Source organism: Molothrus ater, chromosome 5 (assembly GCF_012460135.2).
Source record: "Molothrus ater isolate BHLD 08-10-18 breed brown headed cowbird chromosome 5, BPBGC_Mater_1.1, whole genome shotgun sequence".
NCBI classification, from domain to species: Eukaryota; Metazoa; Chordata; class Aves; order Passeriformes; family Icteridae; genus Molothrus; species Molothrus ater.
The window spans coordinates 15126247-15152824 of NC_050482.2; the positions used below are offsets into that span (position 1 = coordinate 15126247).

The window sequence follows — 26578 nt, forward strand, 5'->3', positions numbered from 1 at the left end:
CAGACAGCTCTTGGAGTACAACAGGTCTCAACAGTTTTTCTTCTGTTGAACATTTCTAATCATCTTGTAAAAATTCCATTTTAATCCAACTGTTAATGTTTAATATGCATCATTCTGTTGAACTGTACATTTTTGTTGTCTCTAGCATTTATTTTGAGACCTATCAGGAAATCACATACCAACCAATGACCAATTTATTTTTTTTCTATAAAGCACAATAGAATAGTAAGAGGAGGGATTGGTTTTTGCTGTAGGTTTGCTCCCTTGGCAAAACCTAGAGGGCACATATTATTCAAATATTGGACTGTATTTGTAGCAATAAGAAAGTGTCTTCCTCTTAGGTGAAAGGCAGGGAATACAGAAATGTGAAACAATTCCAAGTTCACAATGTAATCAATCTTGAAAAGACACAAAATTAAAGTGTAAAAGGTCACCTGGTTAGGTGCTGCCTGATACAACAACATGAACAACCTCAGTGAAATATATTACTGATGCTATTCAATCATAGAGTAAGAGATATGATGCCCTTTAGATCTGTTTATTCACCTTTACTTTAAGGGCAGAGGAACCAGTTCTGTAAATTGGATTCTTTGGAGTCTGTCAATAAGAGTTAAGCTGCCACAGGCTAGTTAATATGCCTTGTGCCACAGATTGGAGACCCAAAAAAAAAAAGGTTGAAAGGTTACGTGGATTGCAAAGATTTGCTATAAATGAAAATAGTCCAGAAATGAACTGTGAATAAAAGATGGTGGTATCTAAAAGTTAATCCAGACCTTGCTATTGGGAGCAGTGTGCAATAAGCAGAGAGATGGCTGTGGTGAAAATGGGCCATACAGAAGGTGTGAGATGGAGCACAGGCACCAGATCAAAGGAAAATAAGAAATCACTGATGAGACTTTTAATTGCTCAGTGTGGTGAGAAAGAATAATGTCTGTAAGGCCAGCAAGGAGGAGAGTGCAGGGAGGGAGGGGATATCAGGAGGGGGAACTTAACAACACTTGGGTTCTCATCTTTTGGGGCAGCTGGTTCTTTCCTGGAGAGTTTCCAGCCATCAGGTGCAAGTTGAGTCTAAGCCTGTGCAGGTGAGAGGGGTCTCACCTATGACTGCTTAAAATCTTGGGGAATTTTTTCTACAGAGTTCTGACAAGTCTGGGAGAATGATTCAGAGAATGATTTTAAAACATTTTCATGAAAGAATAAAATCCTTTTGTGATATTTTCTTTTTTTTAATAGTCACTTGTATACTGCACTTGCCCAAAGCATGTTTTATGGACATCTTGAAAATAGGAAAAGAATGTGAGAGCAGATTATTATCAGCAACATTTCATGTTTCCCAAGGGGAAATTGGAACAGGGATGTACTGGACTGCTGATTAAAACATCTGCTTGCTAGAGGCCCCTTCCTCATGTAAACTTGAATCTTTTGGTCAGTTATGAGTGCAAGAGGCTTTTTTTTTTTTCAGAAGAAAGATGGAGAGCCCTGTTAGAAACCAGGGGAGAAAACAAAAGCACAACAAAAACAAACAGGTAAAACAATTTGGGCTTTCTTACTCTACTCCCTCTTCTTACTTCCTTGGTTATAGAATTTCTATTGTATGTTTATAGACTGGGGAAGGAGAAGAGAAAGTGAGCAGCTAAAATTTTGCTATCCATTTCAGGTCTTTAAATAATATATTTAAATGAAAGTACTGAAATTAGTTCTTGAAAACAGGAGTTGACAAAAGCTAAAGTCTTCTTTAGCTTTTGTTGCCAAAGGAATATCTATTGCCCCTGCATGTTGGTGAGAGAGGGAAGCAGGTGAAAGTCCTGAAAAAAGTACTGAAGTACTTTTTGGTGCTTTTGAAGGACTTGTTGGTGCTGTAAGGACCATGCTGGCATGTAAGGAATCAGGTAAGATCTCACTTAAACTTGGACCAATTTGGCTATTTTTAAAGAAAGTTTTGAATGTTACCTTTTAAAACCTACTCTGTCCTTCCATATGAGCCCTTAAGGAAGTGTGAGAACTGAAACTGTGTAACCACAATTTAATGCATATGGCAGATGAAATTGTTGCAGGTGAGATACAAACTAAAAGAAATCTTATCACTGCACTAAGCCGGCAGCTCTGTCCCATTTGCACAGGAATGAGGGAAGAAAGGGGAGTTTATCAGAATGAGAAATGTAAATTATGCTTGTTAGTGATGGCACATTCCAGGAGTTTTAGATTTTTCAATCATCTTAGTATTTGAGAACCAAATTTTGTTTCAGATTGTGACACATGCCTGTAATGTCACTAATTTACAGTGGAAATAAAAGATGGGATGCAGTTCATATTTTTTCTGGTTCATGTAGAAATGGAGAATGACTTATTAGTGAAATGGAACAGCTCTCAAGGGAAAAATGTACTAATTCCAAGTAATCTTTCTTTCTTTACTATTTCATATAATAGTAATTATGTGTGTTAACACATTTATAGTTTGAATATTATCAAATATATTACAAACTTATTACATCTATTACAGTAATCCTCTCTATCTTATATGCCTTATTAGAGTTCTGAATAAGTAAAATTAATGTGGTTTAGCTCATTGTATTTTTCAGGGCATATAGTTCTATCTTAAATGCTTTTATCTTACTGCAAACCCCAGTTTTTTATGATTCTTGTCACATTGTGGTAAACTAACTCAGGCACTGCCATAATTCTGAACAGAGGCAGAATCAGGATGTATAAAAAAAAACAACAACAAACCAACCCCTTTCCCCCCCTATATATATATATGTATATGTGTGTATATATGTATGTGTGTATATGTGTATGGATATCACAACTGACCTGGAACATGAGCTCTGCAAGATACTGGTCAAGTCTCTACAGGTATTTATATCTCACTCTATATTGATTTATCATATTTGTTAGCTTTAACCAGCTAGAAAATCATATAAACACATGCCCATATTTCCAAATCCCTTCTCTCCTGCAAACTCTGGGATGGTCACCTCCTCTTTAAGCATCTCTGAAGAGGATTCTGCTGCCCTGCCATGTTTTCAGTTATGCTTGAGCAGCTCCAGTGGCTTTTCCTTGCATCAATGTAAGAGATGCCACCATCTCTGCAAACTCTTCAGTGCAGAAATGCACATTAACTGGGCAATAAATATGGGTAAGCAGTTTGAGACTGTGGACTTCTGTCCAGTTTTGGAAATCTTAATTCCCTTAATAGTGTAATATGCTACTGCAGACAGCTGGTGCTGGAGGAAGACTAGCCAATGCTAGATTGGGAAATTAAAATAAAGAATAACAGAAAGAAGAAGAAAAACACATCAGCTGGGATGGACAGTGCTTTAAAATGTCCTATAAAGCCACTGTTGGAAAAAGAAATTAATCCTGTGGTTAGAAGCTTGGCTCAATTGCCCATCCTCTCAGCAATATCTAAGATCCCTGTCTAGGTTTTGCCTTTTGAAAACTGAACAAGCAGCTCTTGGTCAGCTGTGACAACACTTGAGCCCTCATTTCTGCTGTGTTTTGTTAGGATATGCTGAAGCAAATGGTTTTATAAAGAAAAAAGATTAAATTGTATAACTTTTTTTTCTTTTGCAGGTTGCTCTAAAAGCTGTACTTGTTCTGTTTTCTGCAAAAAAAAAATTTGTTGTTTTTCTGAGGGAATGTTACTCCTGAGATTTATTTAGCTGAGGCACAAATGAAACCAGTAGATTCCTGCAAAGAACATGTTATCTTGCCTCCAGTCCTTTTTACAATGACTTTAAACCCTGCACTGTATGCTTGCAAGAAACTTTAAGCACATTTTCTAATTCAGACTTGCAACTTACTGCCCTTAAGTGACACATTTTAGCTTCCTGTAGTGTGTATATTACAATAGTGTTCACACAGAGACACGATTTCATACTTCTGAGTTTTTCTAACTCAGACAAGAGACTCATCTGGACTATTACCTTGGAAAGAAATTGTAGTTCAGCTTCTGTACAGCTCTTGATGATGAGTCAAGGGAGTCAGTGTTCTGAGTGGTATGTGCAGGGTCATGCAGGGTGGCTAGATTGTATGACTGTCACTGGCCTGGGCAGCTCCACATTCTGTCTTTCATCTTCTCTTCCAGTATAAAGCTGATCTTTTCAATAAATCAACTTTTGGGTTTTTCTAACAACATAATCTTGCAGTGATTCCATGCTTGCTGCACTGTAAACCATCATGTACAGGAGCATTGAAGTATATTTGCCATAGACCTTCTAAAATTTTTATTTTTGTGTGTCTTAGGTTCTGTGCATTGGCTTATTGCTTCTTGTTCTCTCTAAATAAAGTTATGAAGAACTTCTAAGCAACCAGTATTTATGACACCTCCCTAAACTAGATGTTCTCTGTAGAGAACCCATTTGGGGATTTATTCTGGTTTCATAAAAGACATTTTCCTTTCCTGACAGCAAAATTCTCTGTCTGGAACAAATTAACTGCCATTCAAGGACTAATCTCTTCCTCCATGGCAGAAATTTCTTCCTCTGTGGCACTGCTCTTCAGGCTGACTGCTGCAGTCACTGTCATAGATACTCCCCAGAGGTTTCAGACCAGAATCACATCTGCTGCTTTGAGTCACAGCTTCATCCTATCTGGTGGGATTTCAGTGTTCATTAGACTAATTAATGATTAAGTGCAGCAATATGACATGGCTTGGCTGTTTTGTCATGTCAGTCAGCTTTCTCAAGAATTCACAGTATCAGCTATTTTCTGAATATTTGGTTTTGTGCAAGATTTTAAATAAGCAGCTTTCTCACTAAAGGCAGAAGTGCACTGCTGTCTGGTATAATCTTGCTTGAGCTGCACAGAGGTATCTAAACCAGCAAAACCTGTATTTGTAGAAGGAAATGTTCAGGCAGAAACCTCTCTGTAAGGGAGATCTTTACCTCTGTGAAATTAGAGGTATTTTGAGGAGAGAGGAGCAAAAGCAGGGGAATGGGAGCAGAGTATAATACTAAAATTGAGTTGCTTTCCTCAGTAAAGCAGAACAACACATAGCACTGAATCTGCTGCTGCTTCCTTGTGGCCCTGTGGTTTCCCCTCAGAACAGGTTATCCACCTCTGCTTAAATACTTATACTGTGTTTCCAGCTTTTGAAGAAAAGATGCTTTGTAATTATTTTCAGGATAAAAATACCTAATTATATTGTGTGCATAAGTAATTATTGTTTATATGTGTTATTAATCTAATAACTGGTAACTGTTGTGGATGAGGGGCTTGAATGTGCCCTCAGTAAATTCACAGACAACATCAAGTGGGGTGGGGATATTATCTGCTGGAGGGCAGGAAGGCTCTGAAGAGGTTCAGGCTGGACATCATGAGGATTATAAACTTGGAGATCACTGTGTCTCTGAGTCAAATGGAACCCACTGATGGTAGTATGGCACTGTCTTCATTGAGGAAATCAAGGTGATCACAGTGATGACCCATATCAAGGACATAGGTTTACTAACTTTTGGAGAAGATTGAACAGTGTGTGACCTGGTCGTGAGAGGGCATAGAGCAAATATTTATCTATCCATCAGGTATTGACCCTGCAGTTTTCTAAACCCATGGTTTTTGTCCATCATGCTTGAAGAGGTCTGGCAGGGAGAGCGTGCCCATTGCTTCCGGAGATGCCACCTTCCCTGTGGGATCAGATTTCCCCAGCAGTGTTATGAAAGGCTTCTTCTGGTTTCTAATCTTCTGGAAAGCTATCAGCCACCAAAGGGCAATGTGTCAAATAATAGTAGCCATAAAGGCTGCTTGCCCAACATAGTCAGCTAATTTTTTTGTGAATTATGCAGTAATTCATTTGGTGTTCCTGTGACACAGCTGTTGAGGAAGATTTCTTCCATGACATGTCTGCAGGTATCTGTGAAGAACAATGAACTGGCTACAAGGCACAATTACTTGCTGTGTGCATACTATTACTTGATACATTCGAATGTGAAATTTTTGAATTTTGCAGCTCACATAGACAGGTCTGCCAGATAAGTATTATTTAAGATTTTTTTCAATGTATTTTTTGTATATGTTATTTCTGGGTTTTTTTTCCATGCCTCCCCATGTGAGAACATGACTAGCAAAAGTTAACATTCTGTCAGTATTCCTTCTTCAGAAACTATCTTTGTATCATACACTTTTGCCTCTTCTCAAAACCGTGTCTGTTTTTCTCTGGTCTCTGTTATGTGGCCCTCTTTATGCTGTAATAAATGCTGACAGCTCCCAGCTCAACAGTTATTTCCATCAAATGCAGACTGTTACATCACTCAGATTTCTGAGTGCCAGTCTGAGATAAGGACTTGAATGAAAAGGCAGCTGGCATAAGGTTTATGTCTGAAGAAAATGTTACTGTGTCTGCTAAGGCAGCAGGAGCATCTAAGGCAAGAGCAGCCTTAACCTTCAAGGGCTGTCCAAATCTCCAGCATTCAAGGACAAAGCACATATTCTTTTGGCTTCTCTCAGTATTCCTAATAAAAATTGTTGTGAGAAGGTGAGAGATGGTGCTTGCTTCTTTCCAACATGAAGATGCTGTGATGATCCAAGCTTTCAGTACCCTGGACTAGTCTGCACCAGTGTATTTTGATTAAGATCAATATGTTGAGTTTGGGCTTATTCCACATGCAGGTTTCTGCCTGCCAGAGGTGTCCAGTGGACAGCACAGCTTACTGTAGCCACTGGGCCTAGGTGTTAAGAGCTTAAAAGCTTTAAGGTTTTTTTGTACTTTGCTTGTTCTCTGTAAAGGACAGAGCTGACAGGCAGATATGCTGTGCAGTTGTATAACTGACCACTCAGGGGAACTGATGTTTCCTTTCTCTGTAGTAACAATCTTCCCAACACCAACTGGTGTTTCCCCAATCCAGGCCTCTCACCTGTGTTATCTACTGTAAGCTCTCAGTTTTCCTTTAATTTCCTTTTTCCTTGCAATGCAAGTTCTCTTCCTGAATGTGGTTCTTTAAAAAAAGGCACCATTCTCAAAGCAAAATCTTTGTGAGCAGTTCATGGTGTCAGTGTGCTGACGTGCTCTCAAGTCAGGAATTAGTGGTGCTTCCTCATTATCTCATCTCTCCCCATCTGTCTGCATCCATTTGGGGTTTTTTGCCTTGTGTTTATATTGCAAGCTTTTTGGGAGAGGTGATTTAATTGTTCTGTTTCTGAACAGCACTTAGCACACTGAGTCCTTCCCGGTGCTGGAGACAGATATTTCAGTAATGCAGTCAACCTTTAGCAATGAAACTATGTGATGTTCTGCTTCCAACAGTGTAATTCTGCAGACAGTTCTCTAAGTGTAGAATAGAATGATCTGATTTCTCCCCTCCTCTTTCCCCATAAGGCCCAACAATGAAAAGCTTGCTCTGTCCTCATGCAGGCTTTCCTTCCAGAAGGAAGGTCATACTCTAGTGCTGCTAAATGTCACAGACAGCAGCTTCTGCACTGGCCATGAGAGTCTCATTTCTCTAACAAACGTAGTCTTTCCATTTAAAGGAGAAGAAAATACCGCATAGATAATTCTTTGTATTTATTGCAATGAGAGAAAGGAGCTTTGCTGATGATATGTGACAGCATTTTTAATAAATGAAGCTCAGATTTTAAATTCTTTGTGAGAAATAGCTGGATGTCACCCATTTTTTGCCAGTGCAAGGTCTGTCATTTGCAATGTCAGTGTTGGTGTTTGAGGGTACAATATTTATTAGAACTTTACTTTCTAACCCCAGAATATTTATATTTTATATTGCAGCATGCTGTATTTTACAGTGAAATATTTATCTTCTGCAAAGGGTGCCAGGCTCTCTCCTGGTCAGGAGCCATGGGCCTGCTGGAGCCCCAGTGGTCATGGAGTTTTTCATGCTCTAGAGAGGTGTGGAGAGTCCAAGGCTGAGGTTTGAGGTCAGACTGAGAGGAAAAGGTAAAATCTTAAGGAAAAGAATGCACATTTAGTATGTGTGTTGGAGAACTAGAAAATAAAACAGCAACTTAGCTTTAAGAGACTGCTTTTGCAGAAATTTGTTTCAAGAACTCCGTTAACTTCTCAGCACATTAAAATATGGAAAGAAAATATGTTGTTGCAGGTATGTGATGTTAGAAACAAGTTAGGAGGAGCAGTGAATTTGCATGTGTGGAGAGTCTTGCTACTGCAGATGCACATATTGTTCTTCTCTTGACAAGGATCCCTGAACAAATGTCAACTCGAGAAAGTCAGCATTTCCCTCTTAGACACAGCTTACTTGGGTGGATTCTGGGTGTTGTTCTTGATGCAGTAAGTAGATCCTGGGAAGGAATTTAGATCAAATTAGAAGCCAAGAGGAGTGAAGACAAAGGCAGCAGTCAGGAAGGAAAACCAGACAGAAACGCAAGCAAGAAGTTGGATGAATAGTGGGGTTTTAGTGTGCTGGTGTGTCTATTAAATCCTCTTATCTTGGCATAGGAAATATTTGAAAAATAAATTTGTATTTTATTAAATGGTTCTTTGTATCAGATAGTAATACACCATTGAATTTTTGTGGGATTATTTTGTATTCTACATTTTTAAACTCTGACTTTTTTATTGTGAGCCAGTCACTGTTTGGCTGACCTTGTGTGTGACTAATCCAATGCCATCCATATGGTTGTACTTTTTTAAATCTTGTGAACCCTTCCAAATAACAAAAGGTAGGTTATGGCAAAACAACAGCACTCAGATTTAATGGCTGGGAATACAGAGATAACAAAAAGACCCAGATTTCCTATGTGCAGAGATGCTTTACTCTGAGTGGGAATGAGCAGAACAAAGGCAGTGTCACCCTACTAGTCATTCACAGTCACCTGCTGACAAATTTAGCTCTGTCTGACCTTATAAAAACAGAAAGGAAAAAATATATGAGAAGCCAAATTACTAGATCCTAGTCCATGAAATAGGTCTGCTAACTCTTAAATAAATAAAGTAATAAATACATGCTTATATATATATATGTAATAAATAGTTTCATATGTAATTTGCTCCAAACATTTTAGGTCATATCTGAGGAAGTTAATAGGGCCATAAAAAATAGTGCAAAATATCAAAACAGTCTCCCAGCATTTAGGTGAATTACCTTTAGTCAGGACTATTCCCATTAAAAGGGAAAAAGCCTATTCATGGACAGCTTTGCTTGAGGAGATTTTTCACTCTTCCCTTGCCTCATAAGCCAAGTGTGTCTGCTCAGTGAGCTGCTGCTGTTTCATATTTTTGTAGATCTCTATCTTCCATTTGCACTTTGGTTCTCCTCTTGTAAATGAAATCTTGCTCAGGACTGCTAATTGCGATTTCCTCAGGCAAGAAGATCTTTCTTTTGTGCCAATGAAACTCATAGAAATTTCATTTATGTGATGGGTTTTCTCCTCTTGACTTTACTGTTCCTACCCTTCTGGGATTAATTTATCTTGGCCACTTTGAGAAGAAAAGGACTTTTATTGCAGTGTTATTTCTGGAGTCCTCCTTAGGAGGCCAACAAAGCCAGTGCAGTGAGGATCCACAGTCACAGGGCTCCACTGCCTGGTGCAGAACACTTTGTGAAGCAGTTTATCATCTGTCTTGCATGCCATGATGGCAGTTGTCCTCTGTCACTGAGCTGTCAGGTCAAGATGCTGTTTTTAGCTAAGGTTGCTATTTCTAAAAGGACCTCTGGGAAGAATTGTCTGTCTGAAAGCAGATGCCTGTTGCCCTGTAATTGCTACTTCATTAAAATATTTCAGTTACAATTCTTGTATGCCCCTAGGTTCTCTAGATACCTGACATGGAAACTGTCAGCTGTAAAGTAAATTTTTGTTCAGTATGACATTTTAGAGCAAAATCCCAGTTGTGGGATTTGAGTTAAAGCTGTCAAGAAGACTGGCTTCCTCTAGAGACCTTAACCAATGCATCTGTATTCTCAGTTGAGTTTCTTTATTGTTCTATACTCCTATCTCAATGGAAATTTCATTCTGATTTCCAAGTAACCTGTCTAATCAGAAGTGAAAGGTATTTGCCAGATAAGCATTTCAGTAGAGCCTGCTGGATGAACTGTGAATATAAACTGAATGGAGTTAAATGTTGCAGCCTATGAGCACTGAACACATCATCACCATCGTCATCATCAAAGAAAGAAACAAAGTCCAGAAGGAAAAATCAACGTTATTTTTTTGCATTTTTGGTAATGCATTTTTGCTGGGTTTTTTTTAGATTATATTCAAAACCAGGTACAGTAATTACTCTTTTGATTGCACTAGGGCTGAATTACCTTTGCCTCAGGCAACATTATGCTGTTTGCTACTTACTACATTATTATCATAAGACCCATAAGATTGTTCTAAACAAACCTTGCCTAGGTTGCCATTTGTTCTTACATGCTGAGAGTGGTTGAGTGTTGAAAAATGTGTATAAAAACAATTACTGTGTAGAACACAATTCATCTCACAGATAAGGTAATGGCACAGTCAGTGTGGCAATAGGACTTTTTCCCTCTTTTCTGATTCCATTTATTTGAATGTTTGACTTCTCTGGCTTTCTATATACATTCTGTTGTATTTTGTATATTTGGTATTGTTAAAGAAAAAGAAAAATACAATAACTAGTGTGTTAGAGAAGTCTTGAAAGTGTACTTTTTTTTCCTTCCCCGATCCAGGAATAGCTGAATCATAGGAAGTTTCAGAAAGGGAGACCATTAAATCCATTGAAAGCAATAATTGCTATTGGCATAAGAATACAGGAAAACAGAAAGCTGTTTCATTAAATGAACAATTTTGTGGTAGCTGGCCTCAAGGCTAATAAAATGTATTTGTAAAATTATTGCATTTTAAAGGCTTATTTGAGAAGCAGGATAGTGCTGCACTAAGTGATGTAGAAATGTAAAGCAGAACAGCTCTTGGTTCAAGAGATTACAGTTAGAAATTATTGAATACAGGAGTGCAAGCAAAAAGAGAAAAATTAATTAAAGTGTGAAGAAAAATTAGATAAAATCAAATGGGATTAATAGGATACAGTGCATTGATTTTATAAAGCAAAGTCAAACTGTAGAACAACCAGATACCTATTCTTTGAACAAGTAATTGGTTTTGATGGAACAAGAAAATGTTGAAAATTTCTTTTATCTGGAAAGTTTTGATTTTTTAGTTCAGTTTTAGTTCAAGGATAGGTGGCATTGCTCAAGAACTATAAGATGAGTAAAGGTATAAGCAAAAATATTGTTTCAGAAGGTTGTGAGAAAAAGCTACTGGAAAGACTAATTAACTTTATTCCTTTCACTGTGGTCCTGTTCATACTTTCACGGAGTTTGATGCTATCAGAAATCAGATCTTTCATGTTTTAAAATGATGTTAGAGCTCAAAGAGGGAAACTTCCAACATAATATGCAGCAGACTACCTGCATATTAAAGCTTTTATATTCAGCACTGTTCAGCACTTGGTTTTATTGTAAATGTATATATTGAATATATACATTGATATATTGAAGTAGTATTAACATGGGAAATCCCAGGGCCTTCTCATCATACTAAGGTGTGTGTAATAAATCTTTATTTCAGCAGCATATTCTGCTTAACTCCCAATGAGGCCCTTTGTTCTGTACCTAGCTGAGAATTGCAGCACCCTGGATGTTACTGTTTGGTACATTAAATTCATTTCCAGTAAGGAAATACATGCATCAATGGGTACAAAACAGAGTGTGAGTATGGTTATGATTAGATTAATTTTTCACTATGTTGTAGCATTAATACACAACTAAAGAAATGTAATTATTCTTCCTTATTCTTTGTCTCCATTTTTTAATTAAGAAAGAATACCTTCATTTTTCTTCACTTTACTCTTGTGATTAGTGTTTGCCAAGTGCAGAGCTTAGGGCTGATGCTATTACTGCAGCCTTTTGAAGCATTTTTCAAGTACCTGTCACTTGAGCACATAAATGCTGAGGTTGTGTTGGGAATTGCTGCACGTTATGTTCAAAGCAGAGCTGGTCTGGCCTGTCATTCTTTCCAGAAGAGGCTCCTCAGATGGAGAGGAAAATGACCTTGACAGCACCTTCTTAATCAGAGTCTGAAAGGCAGCAAAAGACAATTTTAACTTCTTAACACTTCAAAAGAAAGATCTGGATTTCATTTTCATTCATTGCCCTGAAGAATAACCTGACTCTTCATCTCCCCGTTTTGGACATTCCCCCCTGTCCAATTTACCTCTAAACTGTAACACAGACCTCCAGAGTGTACTTGAGGTGAGCAGGAGGAGAACTGATCAACACCTACTTTGTCTCCCTTTTCTTTTCTGGCTGTTTTCAAGTATTACCCCATATAAATCTTCTCATGAGAAGCATGGATAAGTATTTAAAACTTTGCAGAGAAGAAACAAATGTGAAGAAATTAAATTACATCTCCAAGGTTACAAAGTCATAGAACTGAGATTAATATTTAGATTTTTTGTCTTGGCATTGAGCTCCCATGATGAATTCTGAAGGACAGAGAACATAAATTTAATGTAGTCAAGCTGTCCTTGCACACAGAATAATTGGTCTGAATTGGATAAGCTGTCAGGGATTTAAAACTTGGCAGCTTAATTAGTTGCAACAAGGAAATGATAAACATGAAAGTGATCTTTACCTGGAGGTAACAAAGCAAGACTGTGGATGTGGAAAGTATTTGCTCAGAGCTGTTAAACACAAAGACTGTTCTGTATCTATCCTTTATTAGGTGTTTCCAAGTAACAGTGATTTATTTCAGAGAGGAGGTAAAATATATTTTTAAAAGGGACTCAAAAAATATCTGGCATAGAATCTTTTCAGCTGTTTATTAATTTTTGTGTTGAAATTTTCATTCAACTTTATCTAAAATTTTGTTTTATATGTATTTTCTAGCAGCTACACTGAATTTTCAATGCAAAATATATGTAAATACTGTACATAAGACATAGCAGTAAATGGTGGCAGCAAGTTCTCTCCTATGTGGTCAGGTCATACATAACTTTTAAAGAACACTCTAAGATGCTCTGTATAAATTTAGAATGGAATTTCCCTATTGAGTAGAAGTATACAGAATGTAATATGCTCCAGGGATTATCAAACAAATCTGATGTGCAGCATATGGTTCACAGATGAAAAGGTTACTATTCTGCTCTGTAGAGAAGCTAGCTCTATTACATGAGCCTTTAGCTCTGTATTGCACGAGTCTTTGCAGTGCTTTCTGTGGCTGTGGCGGTTTTGATGTGGTGCTCAAGCACTCCCTTCTGTACTGAAGAGCCGTGTGTCTGTCCCTTGCAGCAGGCAGCACAGTCACAGCACCTCCCTCTGCTGCCATTGTGCAGGCTATGCTGAGCATATCTCACAGCACACCAGAAGTGTCTTGTAGCCTCTGCTAGAGGTTTCTTTTGTAGCTGCTTTAATGATCATTGTTCTTATCATTTATGACCAGTAACTGGTGCGGACGTCACCAGCTTTGCAGCGCTGGGGAAATGTTTTTGCACTCACATGACAAATAGGAAAGTGCCAGCTAAAAGCTAAATCCTTGGAGGAGTGAGTAAATTCAGTTTCCTCAGGTAAAATTGCTCAAAGAAGCTCAGCTTCTGCAAGTGGTTCTCTAGTGGTGCTAAAAGCTTGTTCTGGGTCTTTACAGCTGATATATTTTTCTATTAAAGGTTTTGGACTGGGAATTATATTCCAGTTCTCCCCTCTGCTGTAAGCAGAGCATCTCTACAAAGCATAGTCAGGGCACAGAGTGAAACAGCATGGGTAGGAAGAGGTCTGATGGAATTCTGAGGCTAGAACATCAAAAATTGAGACTGATGTTTTGCTTATTGGCAGAAAAGCAGAAATGCATAGTTGGGATGCTTGCAGATTCATTTTTAGTAAGTGAGAGGGAAAGAATGAGGCTATTCTGTCAAGTTTTACTGTTGAAACTGAAGAGGAAATTTCAAATTTCAATCTGAAATCATCCAAATGCTGCATTTGGGTAGATTTCAGACATCAGAAATTAAATCCTTTGGGTTTTTTGATTGTCATTTATATCTTATGTTAATGTAAATCCTATGGTTTTACCCATCCTGAACATGAAATGAAGAAAAATCTGTCTACATTGGTGATTCCACGATAAGAATTTTTTGGGTCTGCTGTGATTTTTTCCTTTCTCTGCTAGAACAGATGGGACAAAGGACAACAAAAAAAATTGTGTAATACAAGCAGACACTGCTGAATTAATATTCACATGCTGCACATGTTTAAGTTTGCTGTGCAATTACTTTTGTTTTCTAAGCAAGGAGAATATACAAGTCTGTTGAGATCTTGATGATGTGCAGTGTATGTCTGAAATCTATCACAAGGGTGATATTTGATTATATGAATATTAAAACCTGAGACTGGATTTAGAAATTTCAATTAAAGCACCACAAGTGAGTGGCATGGACTTGAAAGACACTGAACACCTGCTGTTTCTTAGAATTTGGTTCCAGAAAAATCTAAAAATATGAATTCCTGAATGCAGATTTAGAATGGTCAGTTGAGGTTGTCAAAATAGGATATTTTTTGCCAAAACCTGTACTGCTGAAAAGGATCTCATTGGCCACTACAAATATGAGCTCAGATGGAGTCACTCCAGAATTACCCTTCTGGGTTTGTTTTATAAACAGTCCTCAAATGGCTTTTGGTAATATGGGTACATCTGTGCATTGAAGTCCAGGGATGACTTTTGTGCCAGTTATTTAAAAGAATTTTTTTTTTTTTTTTTACACAGGACATATGCTTAAAACTGTTACTAGTAAGGGCATTGTGCCCAGTAGTGACTGCAGCTACAGTGTAGTCATGTGCACATATGCATGCTGCTATTCCTCACTGCTCATCCTGGAGCTTTCCCTGAATGAATGTGGGATTGGTGCCAATAGGTTTGTAAGGGGATTTTTTGGGGGTGTGAGTTTTTCTGGTGCTGTAACAGGCTAATTAAGCACGAAATGACAGTGTTTGTTTAATGTAACATTGTTAAAGAAGGCTTCCACCATTTATTCCAGCATGGAGTATGTGTTAGGGTCATCACAGGGGCTTTAGGTGCTCCTCCCTAGCAGTGCAGCAATGCCAGAGGCTGCTGTGGCTGCCTTGCTCTGTTTGGACACTTCCACCCTGCCCCATGTGCCAGGGCCTTGCCCAGCCTCACCTTGCAGAAGGGTTTTTTCTCACTGAGTCTTTCACTGTTGGCTTTCTCAACTCTCCTGCCCTTTCTCCAATCAGTGTCCCTAGCAATAGGGTCTGAGATTAGTTCTATTTTTTTTCCTTTTTTTTTTTTTTTCAGAAGGACAGTTTGTCATCTCAGGAGCTTTACTTGTGGTTAAATTACTTTTATCTGTTTTACATCCTCTTGCCTTTCCAGAAGGCAGCCCATTCTCTGGCCTGTTACACTGTGCAAGAAAACCATCTTTAATGCAATGTCTTCTAATTAAAATTGAAAAGCACAGAATCATAGGATGGTGTGGGTTTGGAGAGACCATAAAGACCACCCAGTTCCAACCCTCTGCCATGGGCAGGGATGCCTTCCACTAGACCAGGCTGCTCAGAGCCCCACCCAGCCTGGCCTTGAGCACTTTCAGGGGTGGGGTGTCCACAGCTTCTCTGGGCAGCTGTTCCACTGCCACACCACCCTCACAGGAAGGAATTTGATCCTGATATCTAATCTAAACCTACCTTTCAAGATCCCATTGCTCTAAGCATGCTGGCTCCTGGCTCTTTTGAGACTACTGTGTCTACGCTTCCCATTGTTTGCTGCTGGCCTTGGCTTTAAATTGATTTTTCTTTCTTTTATTTTTTTTTTAGTGCTATGTACATTCTGCAGGTCTATTGATTTTAATGAGGACTGATTTCATTTTTTGGGATCTCAGAGAACTTACAGCAGGCATTAGAATACCCTGGAATATATTAAACCTAATTTAAATTTAACTGAAATTGTCAGAATAAATGAATAATTGAACAAGGTATGTTTTGTAAAACACCTGGGGGATTTTCTTTCCCTGCTTTTATACTCAGTAGTTTGCAGACAGCCCTTATCTGCATGGAGACTCTGGAGTGTCATTATTCTGCTGCAGGTAGTACTGGTGGATAACTGCAAACAGTCATTCTTCTTCCTCCTCTCTCCCAAAAGCCCCAGTGGTCTCCATTTATAAAACAGGGATGGCAGTGGTGATTTTCTTTCATAAAGGTTCTGATGAAGAGTTGGGCACTCATATACTGAGTAAAGGCACTAAAGACAAGGTGGAAAAGTTGATATTACTTTGCTTTTTGTTGTAGTGCAAAACATACAAGTGCTATGGACTCCAACCTATTTTTTTCTGTGCTGGAAACTGATCTTTGTTTTAGGAAGAGAAGGAGGATGATAATTACTTTCTTCCTTCCAGTGCTTTCATTTAATCTTCATCTTCAGCTCTGCCTATTACTTTCCAGTTTATCTCTTCAGTAAATTCAACCTACCTCTTCAGTGGATTTTAACTACAGATTCTGTCTGAAAAAAATACAGAACACTATTTTGCAGACTGATAGATAGTTTGGTAGTTTTCTTGCCTGATATTTTTTTCTTTTCATAAATAGATCCAGCTCGTTGTATTTTACTATTTTTCTGTTATGAAGAACAAAACAATTTCTGTCCCTTAAAGTTTCAGGTGAGACCTGTGAAGGACCCACATGAGTAGGTGAAATAAGTGAACGTGAAAAGGACACTGACTGTTGGCAAAGAGGTATCTGGTGCAGAGCAAATAAGTTAAAAAAAAGGAATTTTTTTTCAATCTCACGGCAGATACTGCAACAGTATTTTCACATGACCCAATAGGTGTGTGACAGTACTGTGGTAACTTAAGGAAGTGAATTTCTTTGTGTATCTTGGTGATCTTAATCCTCTAAAGGTTTTTAATCCCTGTCAAACACTGGTACACCTATTTTGCTTAATAGCTATAGAGTTTAGTCTGTTTGAACACTAAAAAAAAAAATCCTGTGTTTTCTTAATTACCATAATTATATGGTAATTTTAAAATAATTTTCATGTACTTTGTACATGAAAAACACATGCTGAATCAGAGAAACTATTGGATGTATGTAGTTATCTGTAAAGCAGTACTAAATTCTGAGTGTTTGTGTTACCATAATGTACTGATTGTAGTAAGTGGCATTCACTGTGTCATTTCAGTCTATGCTGAAGGCATTTATAACACAGTACATTGTTACTGCCAAACAGGGGATTTGAAGGTTTAATTTAGTTTAAGTGTATAGTGGTAGCTCCCCGGGTTGCCTCCCAGGTGCTGATTCTGAAAAATCCATTACAGACGTAGAGATGATGTGGCAGCCTTTCCCTTGAAGAGCTCCTCAGGTTTCTGTAAAGAGAGCCTTAGATTTTATTTATTACTTTTATGAGAGTTATAAATTCTGTCCAAAAAGGCTGAAATCCTGAGGCAGAAGCTTTGTTGGAGTGGATTTAGTATGACAGGTGGGCTGGAGCAGCATCTTGTGGAAGATGGGGACACTCAGAGCAGTGATGGCACCTTATGGGCAAACAGTGATTTTCCCTGGGAGCTACAAAGCCTGGCATGATGAGCAGCTTCTCTGCTGCTGAAGATGCTAAGCTGGGAACTCTGATGCATCCAGAGCTGTAAGATTCTGCTTGAAGGGAGGAAATTATCCTTTTCTTTAAACATTGAACATTGTTGCTTTTAAAAAACCCCAATTCATTAAATGAAAAAAGGGAGGGAAAGTGGTTTTGGATGCCTTATTTCCTTCACAACTGTGCATTTTCAGTATAGAGTCAAAGGATTAGTCTGAGGAGGCTTGAATGTAGATGTGTTTTCAGGTTAATTTTCTTCAGTGTACTGCAGTTTTTGATTTAACAATTCATAATGTTGAATTTCTTATTTTTGACATGATAATTTTGATATCCTCAAAAATCAACTATATTAAAAATCTTTCTGTACATATCCAACTCAGTTATTTTGTGTGGCTTTGTATTTGCATGTATTTATTTGCTTTCTAAGATACAGTATTTGCCTAAAAATTCCAAGGAGTTACCTGTGTTTTAAATTTTCTTTACATTTTAGAAAATAAGCTAGGATTGCACAACTTTGTCACTGAAACTGTATTCCCTGCAGGACTTGCAGTATTAGCTGTGTTTGTATAATACCACAATTTAACCTTTTCCTACCATGTAGTTTTTTTTCCCTTGTCAGGAAGAGCTTGAAAAGACTGACATTTTGTTACTTTAATATACAGGCAGGGCTTCACAGACTTGTATAAAAATTGAGCACATTAAAACAGGTGAACATAAGCAAATATATTTAGTAGTTGTTATAATCTATGTAAGTGCCCTTTTAAATTTTGGAAAATAAGTTGCTATGCTGTAATAACTATGAACATCACTGCTCAACACCCAGGCTTTGGTAGCTTGGCATTTGGATTTCCAGATTTTAAAGTTTCCTGGTTTGTTTTCCACAGAAATGAAATATGCTGTTTACTTACAGATAAACAGCAGTCTTCTATTTGAAAATATATAACCTGTGAGTGCAATAAGCAACCAGAAGGAATGATGGGGGCAAAAGGTGCATTCTTGTAGGGATTAGGCAGTAGACATCTACATGCTTTTATGTGATTTCTTATTCTTTGCTTTTTTTGACTGTATAGACAGTACATTATACATTGCTGCTGACAACTGGCAATTTCTGACTTCCCAGTAGAATTGGATTTTAAGAAGATTTAGATATGTGGAGTTAAATTTGGCTTCCTGAAACCTTGTCTGGTGGAAGTAAATAGGAGTTTCATAGTAGGTGTCAGCAGGCCAACCCTTGACATTTGTTATTTCCCTACCCTTATACAGAAAAAGAAATGTGTATTGGGAAATCAGAGACTGAGTCATTTTGGTGGTTGAAACAGTGCAGTACTATGTAAGGTTTGACAGGCAGTTAGCAATTGAATTTAGGGTGCCTTAGGACATGAGGACACATTAATGTTTTGATGTCTCTCCTACATGAATCTTCCCTCCCCAAGAACCACAGCCTGGCTGGGATCTGTGACAGGAGCTGAGCCTGGGTGAGTCACTGCAGTCTCTAAGGGGTGGGCATTGACCCAGCCTGGCTCAGAAACACCTGTAGGTGCTGGGTCCCCTGTGCCAGCAGGTTCACTCTGGAGGCCCTGTTGTGCTGCTCCACCAGCTGGTTGTGTGGGCATTGCCTCCATGGCTGCACTGGGGAGGAGGAGCTGAGGAAAGGGCTGGGAGAATCTAAATGTCTTGTGGGTGAGGGGGTAACATGCAGCATAGTCATGGTCAGTCATGGGTGGCAGTGTCTTAAATGGCATCTCAGCATATTGCCCCATCACGGGCTGTTGATTTGAAGTAAGAAGCAGAATTGCTTGGAATAGAGGAATGGGAACTGCTAGTATTCCTGAGGCTAGCACATCTGGCTGTTAAGACAACAAGGGGACATAAGGCAAGCTACATATTGACCAGAGACAAATAAAGAAGCTTTGACATTCTTGATGGTTATTCCTGTGTGATAGAGTGTTGACTGCAAGGTGTTTGAGGGCTTGAGTAATCAGTATTTCAGTCAGCATAAATTAATAGAAGCTGAAAAGTCCTTCTACAGCATCAGCAAAAGTACTCGTGCTCCCTTGGGCATTTATTTAGCTCTCCCTATGAACATGGGCACAAAGTCTGTGTTCATTTGATTGCTGTGAAAAATGGTAGAAGGCTTCCACTCTCCTCTCTTTTCATTTTGCTCAGTTCAATTTTTTATGAGTTATTGTTTGTGTGGAACAATTGATTCCATTTAGAAAGGAGAACATTCTGTCAAATGCTCCTGTTGGGTGCAGATTCACATCCCTGCAGTGTGGTGCCTAAGGCATTTCAAAGCAATCATTTTTTGGTCAAGACAAAAACAGTGCCATGGAGAGGGTTTTGTGCATCTCAGTGGCACTGAAATAAGACTGCAAGACCAAAAACCAGGAGGATGCAAGTGTCACTTGCAACACATGGGATGCTGTAGATTAGTATGACCCTTAAGAGGACTGAAAATCTATTTGATTTCAAGCTGTCTTTCCCTAGACGATATACAGACTGCTAAAATCCCAAAAAGAGCAAAAGCAATGGATGAATATGAAAGGCAGATTAATTTAAATTAAAAATGCAAACCCCATTTCTAGCAGAATGTGATTGACCGTTGAAAATATAAACCAAGAGAATGACAGTTCATCTCTTGATGTCCTCCAGTCAAAACTTTAGTCAGGTGCAAGTTATGCCTTGGTTATGCCTGATTTCCCAGGGTGATTGTGTGTCAGTCTTCAACTGCATTATGCAAGAGGTCACACTTGATAGTTGTTATCTTCTTTTTCAAATTGAATCAGAAACTATAACATGAGCTAAATTGAAATAAACAGTGTTCTTATTTGTTTCTCCTTCCCTTCACAGGTACTACAGTGCTACCATTTTGCAGATGTCAGGAGTGGAAGATGACAGGCTTGCAATCTGGCTGGCTGCACTCACAGCATTTATAAACTTTATTTTTACTCTTGTGGGAGTCTGGCTTGTTGAAAGAATGGGTCGCCGGAAACTTACACTTGGTAGCTTAACAGGTGAGTGTTTCATTAGGGTATTATATTTTCCTCATAATTAAAGGAAAATAAAATTTCAAGTGCAGTATTTTTCAAATTAGTCAACTTTAAAATTACAATGTTGATGTCATCTTCTCTCTGAAATCTTACATGTTTTCAAGCCTATTAGTAAAATACCACAGCTAGAGGCTAATTTAAAAGTGACAGCCAGTTATTTTTTCAGGTGACTTTTCCTTGAAGCCATGTTTTACAATGTTTTCATTTAGCCTTTTTTTCCAGTTTAAGGAATCAAATGCCTGGAACATCACAGGTGGTTAGTTTTCAAATCTCATATATAATTTTGGGCTTATTAACTGGAATTCAGAACCATCTGATGAAGGTGTACCAGAGAAAGCATGTTGCATAGCCATTGCAGGACTTTGTAAAGAGTAATGCAGTTCTCTGCATAGTTACCTCAGAGACAGTGCAGTAAATACCTTACATGCATTAATGTGATTTTAATTCAGCTCCAATATGAGATCCAAAAAGACAGAATTGTGATTTTGTAGATTTTGTCCAAATACTTGAACACGATAATTCATCACTTAGTCGTTTCTTGAAAGCAGAGAAAGGCAGAGCAAGCAGCCTTCCTGTGTTCAGTGTGTCATGTTAGGATGGTAATTCCCTGCTTGTTCCTGCCTTCTGTGCTCGTTTTTGCTGAATTGATCTGTGACCAAACCTGCCTCTGGCTGAATGTCTGGAGGTTCAGATGTTTCCAAGAGCAGGGTTTTGTAAAGAGAAACTGTTCCTGCTCCTCTTGAAATAGAGTTCACAAGTGTTTAGCTGTAAAGGTTTCATGTCTTCATATTTTGCTCTGCTGTTGCTGTCAAGGATCCAAGTTTCTAGTTTGTGCACCACAGCAGAGAGGGACACCAGCTGCCATGTCACTTGGATGTGCAATTCCCAGCTCTCAGCTGAGATAATCTGCACTTGAGTATTTGAATGTGTTTATATAGGCAGAGCAGCAACAACACAGTGACATGAGTTGTTTGGTACACAGTTACTCAAAGCATGTTTCTCACATTTTAAAGATATGAAAAAAAATCTCAAAGTGCTACTTTAAGTCTGTTCCACATCAGTTGCATCTCCTTTATATGTCCTTCTGTGCCTCCAGACAGTCTGTTGTCTTGTCTTTCTGTGGTGTGCATCTCTCCAGGCCTTGCATTGACACTTCTGATTATTGGGTGCTGCCTCTCCTTTAATGCCTATTGAAACAGAGGATTGATTGATTGATTGATTGGTTGATTGATTTTTTTACTTGGCCCCAATAATTTTAAAAGTCTGACCAGCCCCTTCAAAGAATTTATTGCTCATCTGGACCCAGCTGTATAGCTGTGATAACCAACATGGACTTTTCTTATTATCAGAGCTCTTTGCTTTTTGGCCCTGCTTAACATATTCAAAGGTTGTATATCTGAAATGTAGATATAAATGTCTCTTACAAAGCATGTTAGTCATGGATCAGAGGAGGATATAGCAATAAGATACAGAATTAACAATGGAGCATAATGCATTTAAAGAGTTATTTGTTAATGATGTTTGGACAGAAAGTAATTTTTTAGTAAAAATGGTCTTTTTCTGTGGCTGGCTGCCTGTCTGCAGCATCATTTGAGCCAAGCTCTAATGCTCGCTGTGGTTTTATCCTACGGCCCCTCCTTAAGGATAACACAAATAATGACAGCCATGAAATCATACATCAACCCTCTGTACTAGTTAGAATTTTGTCATGCAACATTTGATTTAGGTAGTGGTGGATATGATGTGTTTTCCTTAGCAAGAGGGCTGTGTAATAGAATGATAATTACTAAATCTACTGATGGATTTGTTTTCCATGTTGAGTTTTCTCATGGGGTAAACATATCTTACAGCTCTACTTTGCTTTGCATTTCTAAGGACATTACAATTTACACTGAGTTATTACTGGCAGCTTCTCTGGTCTTTGGGGAAGCCAGGTATGCCCCAGTCTCCCACTGCATAAAATGAAGACAAAACTACTGCTTTTGCTTGCTGCTGCAAGGATGTGGGGCTTTTTTTTAAATAAAACCTAATTGATTAGATGTTTATTAGATAAAAACCTACAAGTATAATCAGAGAGTAACATTAATATTTTGATTAAAAGCCTATATACTGTAATTTAATTTTGTAATCTTGTGCAACTTCTCCTGTTTTCTGAAAACATTTGGCAGAGATGTTTTAGATTTCATTATGTCTTTATCGTTCTCAAAATATTAGAAACTTTTGAAAAATGGAACCTTCCAGATAACATTATGAAAAATTATACTAAATTTCTGAAAAAAAATCCCACTGTTTTAGTTCTCTTTACTACAATTACTGATTTGTCTCAGTTTCCTGTCCATTTTATATCTTTCTTTATCTTCTCTGTATAATTTCTTTATTTTTCTTCTGCTTCTTTCTTTAGTTAATGTCTTTCTTCAAAGCTGTTAGTTGGAAAACATGCAGGAACTCTGACAAGTATATTATTCATTTTATTTGTGTTTTCTTCCTTCCCTTCAGAAATTGTCAATTTGAAAGGTACTTGAGCATTGTACAATTTGTATCTCTTTTTGTAGCAGAGGGGGTCTAAAATATCTTCAGGATATTTCCTTTTTCCCACCTGAGCTAATGATGTTCTGTGATTGTTTGATTTTGTTCATCATAGAAAAACATCCACAGAATGAAAACATATTAAACTTCCTTTGCCAAGTGTACATATTCAGTACTTTTCCAAATAAACAAGATACTTACAAAGATACTGGAAGTGAGTGTTAGTGTATTTGGTTGACTTACAACACAGAGTATATTTAGAACAAATATAAGTAAGATTATAGACCCTTTCTAAATATATTTGCTGTCTGGTTTATGGCACATACATACATGTTCATGTACTTTTGAAAGTACAGGACATCTAGTGCAATATCCAGCCTGCCCTGAAACCTGGGATTATTTGTGTACCTACCAGCCATAGCTAGAAGAGAGCCAAGAATGGAATATCTAATGGTGGGAAGGTGCTTTCTGCACATTTGGTTTGTGACTGAGTTTAAGCTCTTTTAGTTACCTCAGTTCAGGTCAATGTGTGGTCCAGCCATTCCTGCCTGTTGGCTGTGGCTGCTGCACAGGCATATTCACAGACAGCCTTATTATGTAAATCTTACAAATGTTCAGATATTATTTTTATTTCTGAGAAAGGTTTTCATATACTTTGGTGTGTTTTTTCACATACTTCTGGTGTGTTTGCCAGCTAGGAAACCTTTATGCAACACAGATCTCAATGTGTCATCGAGTAGCAAGAGGTGAAGTTTTAAAAGTCTGAGTTTGAGGCAGCTGCAGTAGTATCATGAGTAGTGAGGTTTATTAATTTTCATTAAAATGATACAGTATATTGTGTTTGTGGCAAATAATATGAGTTATGTTCCAATAATGGCCTGTTGCACAAAATGTGAACCTTTTTTGTCATCTTCCTCTTGTCATTTTGTCCAGCTTGTGCACAAGGTATTTGTTGGGGGAAATGGAAGCAAAAAGATGGAAGGGGACTTTTTCCCAGCAGATGTTATGTGTGCTCTTTGAAACAAGCTATGTTGCACTTTTTGATGGTGTTCTTATGAAAAGTGAAATTTCTCTAGTTTCACAAAAGGAACTAGAGTCAATGAAAAAGCTGGTGCTACTTTCTGTTTTACAGAAAAGCCTGCAAGTCTGGGTGTGGGAGTGGAGAAAAGTATGGTGATTTCAAAGCCACTAACAAATTTTACCTTTGCAACATTATTTTCAATATCAAAAATAATAATACCTGTTCGTTCAAGCAGTCATCAATTACACAGATTAAAAGAGTCTCAACCTACTAATTTAGTATCTGGACGTGAAAGCTGGTGCATTTGACTTTAATATCTAACCTAATTTAGGATGTGGATGTAGCAAAGGATATTTTTCTTAGGTTCTTATCACAGCTCCTTAGGGAATGCTGTATGCATAGTGATGGGGTGCCTTGCTTTCCCAAGCAGACTTCATTCAATAGAGAATTTTCATGTGTTCTGGAGAAAAGTGTCACATTGTTCTTTATCTGTATTTTTAGGTACTGCTGTAGCACTCATTATCCTAGCTTCGGGATTTTTGCTATCAGCTCAGGTCTCGCCAAGAATCACACTTAATCCAACAGATCCTTCACATCAAAACTCTACCTGCACAAAATACAGGTGAGATTTCATGGTCATTCATCCAATCTTCTTGAAGATCATTTCCAATTAATTTTTACAACCTAGTGTGAGTAATAGACAATTATTCACAAAGCCTAGCACAAGGAACCAAACTAGACAGCTAAATTTAAAATCCTAAACTCCCTCTATAGAGAAAATGAGACTTTTTGATTAAATTCTCTAAGTATTCCTTTGGAATTTCTTGGACTAAGGTGGTTAAGTGGCAAATTCCACATATGCCTCTTCTAATATATCACACCTGCTACAAGTTACAGTGTACACAACTTCAGGAATATTTTATAAGGAATTTATAAAAATGCTTGCTCTTATTCATCTGCTTGTCATGTATAGCAGCTGTAAACTCTTCAAGAAGATGGGTTCCTTGCCTGTTGTTTTCCTGAGCAGGAAGAAGTAATGTTCAGATAATTGCATACCAATAAACAATTACAATGAATGTGCAGGCTTTGACCTATTTTCTATATGCAGTCATAGTTTCAAATAACTTTACTTCTAGGGGTCTAAGAATGTATCATTTTCTATATTTTGTGGGGTGTATTCACATGTGAGTGCTCTTATGTTCATTTAGCTGACAGACTAGAAAATTCCCTATTCAGAGAAGACTAGTTCAATGGCTGAAGAAATTCTTAATTATGTTCAAAATCTGTCTTTTTGTAGTAGAAATAAATATCAAGAAATGAGTTCTGGTTATACAGCAATATTGGCTAGAAATACAGTTTGTGGCTTTTCTTATGCCTGAGCAATGTCTTAGGTGAAAGATTCTGAGGATCTGAAGATTTATAGAAAACTTGGGAGGGGATGGAAGGTCCTTGTTGGGTGTAAATAGTTACAAATAATCACAACACAGGATATTATCAGATAGAATTATTCCTGTATTGAAAATGTATATTTTTACTTGTTTTCTACTGCAGAGTCAGCTATAATTTGCAATTTTTGAGATGGGCCTGTCTACAAATGGCGAGTAGTCTGGTTAAAAGAGGTGAAGGGGGAAGATGCTCTCCTTTTACAATCAGATTACATTAAAAAAAAATGTGAGAAGGATTTGCCTAGTACTTCAGTTAACTGTTTGGAAAGGATGTCTGGAGAGAGGAGATGAATCCTTTGCAGAACTCATCATTTGTTATTTAATAAAGCTAGCTAGATGGTTAATGTAACCTGAAACCATATAAAATTTATGTACAGGAAATATGGATAGTCCTACTTAAAAGAAAAATATTCAACAGAATTTTCATGTTTGAGTTAACCACAGCCAGTCAAGAAGGAAATTTTCATGGCTATCATGGTGTGCATTTCTGGGCAAAAGCATGGAAAATTAAAGCAGATAGTTCTCATAAAGGCATGTTACTTCATGAATAATTGGAGTACTTGTAATCTGTCATGATTTCTGTTTCTGATGTGAAGTGGGGAAAAGCAGATAAGATAATAATTCAAAGGTTCTGGGAAAAAAAGCAATAAAATAATTTAAATATTTTCATTTGAGAGTATTTTGAAATGGAAGGAGCTCTTTTTGTTTAAAGATCAAGTGAATGGAGGTGGAAATAATGAGCAACATATGGGAAAGCTTTAGGTGCTTCTATTTTAATCTTATGCTATACTTTAGTAGAGACACAAAAGCCAGGAGAGCTGAAAATAATAAACAGATGCCCACAAAGCATAGAATTAGACTACAGCACCCAGTATTTAAAAGGTTTGTACAAAAAAAGTAGGGATTTATATGCCTAATAATAACTTTCACACTTGTATACCTAAAACTGTATGAATTTTTATGCCTCAAAACATCACCAAACTGTGATCCAGATGGAGCCAAAGGAAGAATTC

The 26578-nt window shown here is 37.7% G+C and overlaps 1 protein-coding gene across 1 annotated transcript in view; it reads left to right on the plus strand.

Moving 5' to 3' along the window:
* Positions 1-26578, plus strand: part of SLC2A13 (solute carrier family 2 member 13) — a 147011-nt gene that overhangs the window by 79400 nt on the left and 41033 nt on the right. Inside the window, exons 5-6 of the mRNA XM_036400340.1 lie at positions 20374-20537; positions 24622-24742. Coding sequence (XP_036256233.1) covers positions 20374-20537; positions 24622-24742 — 285 coding nt within the window. The remainder of the gene's footprint in view (positions 1-20373; positions 20538-24621; positions 24743-26578) is intronic.